At 32.9% G+C, this 10,770-nt stretch overlaps 2 protein-coding genes across 10 annotated transcripts in view; one reads left to right on the top strand and one right to left on the bottom strand.

Annotated features, from left to right (window-relative positions):
* The window catches only part of Top2 (DNA topoisomerase 2), a 100,841-nt gene that overhangs the window by 50,747 nt on the left and 39,324 nt on the right, over positions 1 to 10,770 (bottom strand). The window lies entirely within an intron of this gene.
* LOC145333322 (uncharacterized) lies at positions 7,083 to 10,459 on the top strand. The gene is made up of 6 exons (XM_080178444.1): positions 7,083 to 7,194; positions 8,287 to 8,367; positions 9,125 to 9,218; positions 9,816 to 9,893; positions 10,282 to 10,350; positions 10,442 to 10,459. Exons 1-6 carry the CDS (start codon positions 7,097 to 7,099, stop codon positions 10,457 to 10,459), a joined length of 438 nt encoding a protein of 145 aa, XP_080034570.1. The 5' UTR covers positions 7,083 to 7,096.

Raw genomic sequence — 10,770 nt, 5'->3', positions numbered from 1 at the left:
TTGATAGATATCCGACAGCATAGTGATAATGTAACGCGTAAGCTTAAAGTCTGGAAAACACGGCATCATGCAAGAGATGTTGATAATTATAACTGCTGCTAGGTTCAGCGCGTTATTTTTGTGGCAGAGGTATGCCAGGGCTTATAAATACTAAGCAAAATATAACTTAACTGTTGTTTGTTTGGGTTATCATTGATTGTTGAACCTGATGATATAGTGTCATGAATGAAGTCTCTTCCTAATAAACTTTCCCTCCCTAAATACTCTACAAAATATATTTATAGAATTTCATACTATACTCATTATTGAAATTGACTAAAGATTTAAAGCGTTGCTTTCCCACATATTGAGCGTCGAGCACTGTACACCCCAAACCTTTATTTTGGAGTAAAAAAAATTAAGATAAAAGGAATGGGGCATCTGTTTCCATATCCTAACCTCGCGGGGTATAGTATACAACATAACCTAATCTTTTTGTGGTGCCGTAATAAACAAAAAAAATTTACTCGTCCTTGAACCCCTCCATCTTATTTTATTAATAGCGGGGGGGGGGGGGGATTTTATTCATCAAGGCATCGAGGGAAAACGTACTTAAAGGTTTTTAACACAGTTTTAAGGAAACTATTATAAATATTAAAACTTTGTTCCAATTTACAAATTCATTGTCTTATTTTTCTAGTTAATTTAATTCCTTTATAAATTAAAATTTTTAAGTAAATTAAAGCTACTCAGAAATTCAGAAAGTTAATACTTTTGATTGTTTTAGGCTATTTTCGAATACAGAGCCTAAATGTGCTAAGAGCGATGCCGTTAGTTATCTATCCTTATACTAAAGTAACAGGATGTTTGTGTGTCTGTACCGAAGGATCTCGCTAACCGCTGAACCGATCGGGTTCTCCTTAACAGGGTAGTTTCTCATGGGTCCCGCGAAGGATTATAACTATTTTGGGGGAGGGTACCACCACCCTCCCATGAGAACTTGAAAAAATGGAATTTTTGAAAAATATTTGAGAGACTTGAACGCAACATTGGTAGGTATCGTAGAGACTGGAACAAAAAAATATTTAAAGTGCCACTAGAGGCCTCTAGGTTCGTAGCCGCTAGTTATACAAAAAGTATTAAGGTTTAGCTATAGCGAAGGATCTCGCTTAACGATATGGGTCTCCTTTTCAGTGAAGTTTCTTTTAAGTTATGAGAAGGTTTATAACTTCTTTTGGGGAGGGTATCTAAATGACCCCCAGTGTGTTGTTTATTTAGATTTCTGGGACTATATTTCTGGGTATAATTTTATAAGCTTAGCATTAAGCAACTTTTTTATCATGTCTTTAAACTGTTTTTAACCTATTTTTTAATCATATATCAAAAATATACTATGACACCAGTAGAAACAGACTGCAGAGCCCAAATTTGAATTAAGTCCCCAATAAACATTTTTTGGGGGATCTAAAAATTAATTTTATATGTTGCTGTGATCATTTTGACGGAAGCAAAAGCAACTTTTAGTTTGGGGTTAAATTGTTTCTTACTGAACCATTTTATATGATTCAGTTTATATCAATACAATAATAAAAAAAACTCTACTCTGTTCGATGGAAATAATTTTTTTTCTAAAACAATCAATTTCAGTAAAAAATTTAACATAATACAATAAAACACATTTGCTAAAGTTAAACCAATAAGATTTCTTGTTTCATTTCAATTTTTTTATGATTTCCGAAAGAGTGTTTTCACAAAGTGACTTATTTACAATGTAGTTAAATAATTTTTATTTAATTAAAATGAAAAGAATGAAAACTATACACGTAAAAGATACATAATTTTTAAAAATATTTAAAAAAAATAAGTTAGAATAATCTTATTTTATATCATATTTGTATATGTGTCAAAAATAATTTTGTTGTATTGCATAAACATTTGTTGACATCTTGTCATGTTGACATCAAATTTAACCCTTTACAGCCAATTTTTATGTGTTTAAAATAGGTGAACGAACACAAACATGTTAATGTTAATTTTTTGGTATATTGTAAAGATTTAACTTTTTATTGAATTTTTATAGTAAAATCATAATGCCTAATTTTACTCTATACCAGAATACAATATTTATGAAGCAAAACACTCTAAAAGCTACAAATTTTACCCAAATAAAAAAAAGACCTTTTGCTTTGATCAAAATGACTACGGCAACAGTAAAAATTAATATTTAAATCCCCCCAAAAAAGTTTATTGGGGACTCAATTCAAATTTAGGCTCTGCAGTCTGATTTTACTGGTGTCATAGTATATTTTTTATATACGTTTTAAAAATAGGTTAAAAACAGTTTAAATGCAAGTATGTCCACATTAAGCATTTTGTATTTAATTAACGTCGTGATAGGTATACAAAGATTTTTTTCTTCAGACTTGAAGTATTTACGTTCAGAGTTGAAGTATTATTTTAGTTCTATAGAAATGACCTAGATACATACTGTCTAAATCAGCCAATATTAGAATAATAAAGGTACATTCAAGACATCTCATTTGTTGAAAAATTTTACAAATATTTCGTCGCCCGTATCTGGTATATAACAAAATATAAACAACTGTTTTTGTCTGCAAAAAATCCCTTTTTAAGTTCGACGCAAAATGGTGTTAGATTGACCATCTAATTATATTATGTCTATTTTTAGTTATTACCAAGTTTTAACGTGACGTTTTATCGATTATTCTCTTGCTTAAAATGCTCTTCTATAATTAAAAAGAAAAAAATACCAGTTGACGTTTGGTATCACTTATACAAATACTAGATGTCAATATTTTTTGTTTAAAATAGATAGGTTTTAAACTTTGTTATGTATATTAAAAAATATGTTTTCTGCTTAACAATATTTTTTCTCTTTTCTCCAGGTATAAGACATTGGCCGATGAATTGATTTACATCCCCAATGATGATAAACAAGATCCTTCTCCTACTGTAGATTACAACTATTGGTTGAAAAGTTTGACCACCACAAGTTTTGAACTAACTTTACTCAAAGTTGTTTGGCCAAAAACCAAGATAACGTTGCTATAAAACTTTAGGTACCAATATAATTTACAGCCCCATGTCCCCTCCCTCCCTGTCTTTCTTTGACTACCTTAATGTTAACCTGCACATTTTATTTATTATTTCAAACAGCTTAGCTACTAGTAGAAGAAATCGTTCTTGTTTTTTATTTTGTTAGCACTACATTTTATAATGTTCGTTTGTCTGTCCTTCTCGATAATAGGTATAGCATTTACGTGGATATAATGACACGAGAAAAATTGATGTCAATTTGGGTTGCTAACAGGGAACTCGTTTATTGGTATGTTTATCAATCCATGGGAGGAGGGTATGTGGGCAGTATTGTTATTTTAGCTCGCTGCAAGTTTCACTTTATTAGAGAACATGAAAATCTGGTGTAATAAATATATATTGTCTCGATCTTTGCTTTTTTGTATGTTTGCATCCGGTATTCTTTAAGATTTCAAATCAAATATTTAAAGCGAAGCTTTTCTATAATTAGGGTCAGTCCGTCCGAGACGAATAGCTTTTTTTCGTTAATTGTTAATGTTAGAATTGTCCTATCAATTTCAAACTTTGCATTTTGATTCTCGAGTAGTTAGGTACAATTTAGAAAGCGTAGCAACTATATAATAATCATGTCCGTACGTCCATTTTAAACATGTTGATTTTTTAACAACAAATTTTGATGTGATCTAATTATCCGATTGTTCTGATTTTTGGTATACTGATTCCTGGGACAGCAAAATACAATATTATAAGCAAAGCAACTCTATAAAAAGTTCTAAACATTATCCTGTATCAAGAAGTTTTTCAACAAATTTACTACAATTTTTCTTTGACTCTTATTTATATTCTGATTCATATGCGTCCAAGGGGGGGGGGGGGTAATGGGGCGATTACCCCCCCCCCAAAATAAAAAATCTCTAATAAAAAAAATTTTTATTTTTAATACTATATATTTAATAAAATTTAAATTACCCCCCCCAAAAATTTTACCCGGGGTAAATTTTGGGGGGGGGGTTAACTAAATTTACCCCTGCCAACAGATTTCAGGGGGGGTAATTACCCCCCCCCCCCAAGCAAATTTTACCCCCGGGTTAAAAATTTTGGGGGGGTAAAAAAAATTTGCGGCGCGCTTCGCGCCCCATTTTACCTCCCCAAACACGAATTACCCCCCCCTAAAAAATTTCCCCCCCCCCCAAAATAAAAAGCTTGGACGCCCCTGTTCTGATTTTCAGTTCTGACACTATTCAGGTGTTAATGTCCGTTAGTCCAATCGTTTCAGAGCTTCGCTTTTGTGGATGTTTTATCCTTGTTAGTTCTAAATATTTGAAGAACTATGTGTAGTTAATACTTGTGCGATATTTAAAATTTAAAAATATATATAAGTTTTTTTAAATTCCTAATTTTCTCTCGTTTTTCTAAAACTTTGGTTTTCATTTAAACTGCTTTACTAATCCAAGATATAATTCGCCTTGTATACATTTCTTATTGTTAGTACTTTTATTAACTTTTATACAGGGAGGGAGGGGAAATTGGGCTGTTTATTAGTATTACACTATTCTCCAAAGTTTTATGATAACATTTTCTTTTTCTTTGGCTCAGCAACTTTGGGTACTTTTGTTAAATTTTAATTGATTGGTTCTTAGATTGAGTGTCCAAAGGTTTCAACCACTAATTGTAATCTACATAACAGCTAATTTTGTTTTTCATCATTAATTTATCGACCATTGTCTTTTCCCTTTAGATTCCTGACTTATTTAAGTATTAAGATTATTTGTCTGAAGCTTAAGATTTTTAATAATTACTGAAATACTTCTAATTATAGCATAGGCCCTGACCGGGTTTGTTTTAGGCTCTTTTTCTTCCCCCTCTTTACCCCTTTTAATGCAGATCCCATAGATGCAAGGGACGTAACCGCTAGTATGATAAAAAAAATTGAGATCTTCTCTTTATATAAGATGTATTTATAATAACAATTTCACATCAAATATTGTATTTGGTTATTAGTTAGTGTCCATTTCTCGAACAGAAATCATCTTTTATTATATTTAGCTACTGTATAATTAATAAAATCCATCTGTATGACCATTTGATATGTATTTTGGAAAACATGAATTTCTCGGCTGCTGTTTAAGATAGGATGACATTTTTCAAGATTCCAAAAAGCACTAGTGTGTGTCAGTCTGTTGATTATCACCTGGATCTTACACTAGATTATCCTAATAAAGTGAAGCTTGTAGCTAGCTAAAATAACGACCCTCCCACATCCACCTACTTTACCCTATACCTTCCACTCTTACTGGATGAACGAACTGGCCAACATATCCACAATTTTCCCACTGTCATAATATCCACGTTTATTCTATATCCATTTGTCCGCTTTAACGTACTTTTGGAGTAACAACAAAGGGGGGGGGGGGCGAAAGTGACACTTTTTGAAACCAAAACTAAAAGTCAAAGGAACTCAACTAAAAAAAGAGTTACAGGTCTGAGATTTTGCATGGCAGTTGCTTTTTAGGGGTACAATATGGAACTGTGAAGAAACGGCGTCACAACCGCCGAGAAAAGGCAAACAAAATTTCGGCGGGAAACGGCGGTTTTCGGCGGTTGTGACGCCGTTTCTTCACAGTTCCATATTTTACCCCTATAAAGCAACTGCCATGCAAAATCTCAGACCTGTAACTCTTTTTTTAGTTGAGTTCCTTTGTTGACTTTTAGTTTTGGTTTCAAAAAGTGTCACTTTCGCCTCCCCCCCCCCCCCCTTTGTATTTTCCATTAAGACCTCTGTATTTGACCAACCTTAATAAAAAAAACTTTCCATAATTCTATATTAAAAAGTTATGAAATAATATTATAACACGTAAATATTTTTTTATACATAAGTCATTTAATTGTTAAAAGTTTCTGTTGAATTTGTGTCGTCAAAGTTTTACTGAAATGATCGATAAAATAGTCAATAATCGTTAGTATGAAATAGGATGATATTAGTTAACTTTAGAGATCTAAAGAGATAAGACAATGGCCCATAAATTGATATACATCCCCAATGATGATACACAAAATTCTTTAAATTACAATTAGTGGTTAAACGTTTTGACACTGAACTTAATGAACCAACCAATCAAAATCTAATAAAAGAAACAAAAGTTTACTTCTTCAAATTATAGGATGTTTAATTTCAAATCTACAGAAGTTATGACAGGGTAACGGGGATGTAATTGTTCTTATATTTAGTAGTAAAACTACTCTATATTTTGTCTTCCAACTACGTTTAGGGGATTTTCTCGCCTGATATATATGATAGACAACTGAAATATTTTGTAAATATTCTATATCTATAATACAAAGTAGCTTGATGTCTGTCCGTCTGTCCGTCTGTCTGTCTGTCTGTCTGTCTGTCTGTCTGTCTGTCCCTTAAGATCTAGGTAACCACTGAACCGATTGGATTCTACTCTTCAGGGTATATACCTACTGGTCCTGTGGTGGTTTTAGGCTATTTTCTTGGGGGGTGGGACACCCCCAACCCCCAAAAAAAACAAAAAAATCCCCCCCCTATTTTTTTTTTTTTTTTTTTTTTTGCAGAAGATTTCCTAGGTCCTTCATTTTTTTTGCAGAAGATTTCCTAGGTCCTTTATTTTTTTTTGCAGAAGATTTCCTAGGTCCTTTTTTTTTGCAGAAGATTTCCTTGGTTCTTTTACGAATTTCACCTCAATTTTTTTTGATCATCTCTTGGGGCAACGCCCCTAGAGGCTAGGGGCGAAGCCGCTAGTTAATACACATAAAGTAGTAAGTTTTTTTTTGTCCGAAGCTTAAGATTTCAATGACTACTTGGCCTTTTGTGTTCTCCTTTTCAGTGAAGCCTGATATTATATAGGTTAAAGGTTTTAGGCAATTTCAATTTTTTATTAAAGTCTTACGATAATTTTAGACGATCTTTTATACCATTTCTTATCTCTTAGTAAACAGAGCACCTACATAGTAGTGCAGCCGCTAGTACTTTTATAATTTAATCTGTCAGTCTGTCGGTATTGCTCTGACAGTCAGTTTTTTTCAGACTACGATTATAATGTATCTTCAAAACAGCAGAAAAATATTGGTAGAAGACGAAAATGAAACGGTAGACACTTTTGTACACTGCACTGTTAGAACAGACGATGGTCTTAGGTTAAATTCTTATTCAGATTACAGAGTAGATGCGCAACTTAAAATTCCAGGTTATACTGGTACCCAAAGTTTTTTTCGTTAAATTTGGGTACTTTTATCAAATCTTTATTACAGGCTATACTGGTACCCAAAGTTTATTTGTTGACTATAAACTTTGGTTACCTTAATCAAATTATGATTGGTTGTTTCAACCTAACAGAGTCCAATCTTTTCAACCAATAATTTCAATCAACAAAAGGAGTATCTTTGTTTATCGTCATGATATACAACAAATTATCGTCCATCCTCTTATCCCTTACAATCCCTGGTTCAGTTGCTATAAAATGATATACCAATCCTATGCACTAGTTTTTAGTAGCGAAGCTACTCTATAATTAGAAATGTCCGTCCGTCTGAGACAAAGTGATTTTCTCGGCTCCTATTAAAGATAGACAGCTGAAATTTTTGGTGAAGATTCCCATAACATATGCGCATCTAATCTATATAACAATTGGTTGGGGTGCTAGAACGATTCCTAGTTTTTCAAGTTTTCATGATTTGTTCGACTCCTGTTCATGATAAACAGCTGGAATTTTTAAGGATTAAATATTCAATATTAAACATATTTTTACCAAGTTTAATAAAGACTTGCTATTGGTTGGGGTGCTAGATCAATTCATAGATTTTATGTTTTTCTTCTTAGCTTAATGCTCCAAAAGATATACATTTTTAAAAGGTTTCGTGATTTATTTTATGTATGTTTTTTAACATACTCAAAAGATTATTTTTTCCTGATGTCTATAAATAAATTTTGAGCTTCGCTACTTATGGATGTTGTCATCCTTGTTTTAACTCAACATCAGGGAGGACAATCAAGTTTAAACTGATTTACAAACCTTTCTTCCCCTTTAAAATTCCAATTAAACATAAGAAAAGTTGAAGAACAAATTATCGTCATTTGTCCTTATAATGAATCTCCCAATTATGATAAGTACTCAATGTTTCACAGCCAACTAATGAGAGGGAATATTTATAAAACTTTGGGTACCACAGTAATTATCCATTGCACCCTCCTTCCCTGAATATCAAAGAATAAGAATTTTTTCTGAATAGTTTAAATGGACAAATTCTGAATTTCACGTTTCTATTCTTCTGCTTTATGGCATCCATGTTCTGTTATAGTATCATGAAAAGGTAAATACTATATTTTTTACTAGCGGCTACGCCCCCTAGAAGCCTCTAGGGGCACTTAAGGTAGGAGGGGGAAAAGTCGACCTCATCCTATTTTAAATTTGAGTTTCAAAAGAGTAAAAAACATTTTTTTGGGGAGGAAGGGGGGGGGGGTGGGGAGTTGAAGACACCCTCCCCAAAAATAGTTTAAAACCTTCCCAGGACCTACAAGTAGCTTCACTGTAAAGGAGAATAATATCGGTTCAACGGTTAGCGAGATCCTTCGGGACAAACAAAAAAACGCTTACTACTTTATATAATAGGATATATGTACTAGTGGTTGCGCCCCTAGCATCTAGTGGCTCCATAGTCGAATTAATATGGAAGGGCACAAAAATAGCCTAAAACCATACCCAGACTTTTTATTCTAATGTGATAGTCTAAAACCATCCCGGGACCTATAGGAAGCTTCCATATAAAGATGGACCATTTCGGTTTAGCGGTTAGTGAGATCCTTCGCTACAGACAAAAAAAGCTTACTACTTTATATAATAGGATATTGAAAGAATCTTGCTAACCGCTGAACCAATTTAGTATCCTTTCCTATTGGTCTAAGGAGGTTTTATGATCATGGGGTTAAAAACTACCCCCACCTACCCCTTATTTTTAGTTTTGTTCAAAATTAAGGGGGGGGGGGGTTAGGATTTACTTGTGCGTAATTAAATTGTTAAATAGCTTTGTTAAAGTTATAAAATGATAGAAAAAGATTCTTATTTTTTAGGCATTTTATAGAAATTCCAAGTGAACTGCGCGAGAGTTTGAAGATGCTTAACAGTTGGATATGCTGGGGCTATCATTATATTACTGTCAGCTGGGTAGGCTTTTATTATTCCTATCATTTAAAGAGGGAACAATGGAGTGTTTATTAAACTAGTCCCCAAAGTTTTATATAATGTTTTCTTATTCGTTATTTTAACAACATTGAGGACTTTAGTGAGGTTTAATTGGTTGGCTCATTAAGTTGGATGTTCAAACGTTTCAACCACTAATTTTAATATCTGGAACGGGTTATTTTATGTATTATCATTGGGTATGTACATTGTACATCAATTTATCGGTCATTGTTTTATCTCTTTAGATCCTTGGATTTATCGGCTTTTGTTTGGTCACATAGTACCAAAACATCCAACCAAACATTTTTTTGAAACAAACTTTTGTATAATATAACTAACCTATTCATCTGATTTTTGGAATACTGATTCCCATTGCAACAAGGTACAATGTTATAAGCGAAGCATCTCTAAAACCAAGTCCCAAAAATGTAAGTATGTCCTTAAAGTGTATTCTCTATTTAAAAATTTTTGCTAGACTTATAAATAAGTGCTGATATATTTTTTGTCTTACCTTTTAATTGTAGATTTTGCTTATATGGATGTTTTCATCCCTGTTATTCTAACTTTTTATTATTTTAGACTTTAACACTGATGATACGAATAGTTCATGGTCCTTTTAATTTAATCATTGGTATGATTCTGGTTAGGTTCATACAGGTTTGGCATTGCCAAATTAATTAAGTAATTGTCTTAATAAAAAGTAGTATGGTATTTTTGTCTGAATTTATTGGCGTGATTTTATCCTATTTTACCTCCCCAGCCTTCCCCTAGATGCTAGGGAGGAAGCAATTAGTATAATAGAAAGTGGACAAATTTATGCAATGACGTCCAAGCTGTATTTTTTTGGGATTGGGGATGAGGATAATCCAAGTCACCGAATAAGAAAATTAATTCTTTATGCTCATAGGTAAAGAGAATTTCTATTGAGAAAATCTTGTTTTATGACGGACTGACGGAGAAGGACGGATAGTAATTACTGAATTATAGAATAGCTTCGCTACAAAAAAGATCCCATGCAATTTGGCAATCCTAAATCCATAAACAGGCGTTGACACAGTTCACCACTTTTGTCCAGATTATCCATGCCCTCTGTAGGACAACTGTATGCTCTGAGGTAAGTAAATTATTTAGTAGCATTGCTCATTTGTAATGGCGTGGCTATTCTATAAATAGGTGTAGGTCGATATTATCCATGCTCTGTGTAGGACAACTGTGTGCTATGAGGTAAGCAAATTATATAGTAGCATTGCTCAAATTGAAAGTAAAGGGTCAAATTCCCCCCTTCTTTATTTTGCTACTCTATAACTAGGGGTATGTCTGTTTGTCCAGATTATCCATGCTCTCTAAGACAACTGTATGTTCTGAAGTAAGTAAATTATATAGTAGCATTGCTCATATTAAAAGTGAAGGGTCAAATCTCCCCCTTCTTTTAATTGCCCCTAGAGGCTCTAAGTAAATATTGTCCTATTATATAAAGTACCATAGAGTGATCAACACAGTTTAATTAAACATGTTTTTTTTTATTTGATAAGTC

The sequence above is a fragment of the Acartia tonsa genome, chromosome 12 (genome assembly GCF_053477335.1).
Source record: "Acartia tonsa isolate MP-2025a chromosome 12, ASM5347733v1, whole genome shotgun sequence".
Lineage (NCBI taxonomy): Eukaryota > Metazoa > Arthropoda > Copepoda > Calanoida > Acartiidae > Acartia > Acartia tonsa.
This window is presented reverse-complemented; position numbering and strand designations above follow the sequence as displayed.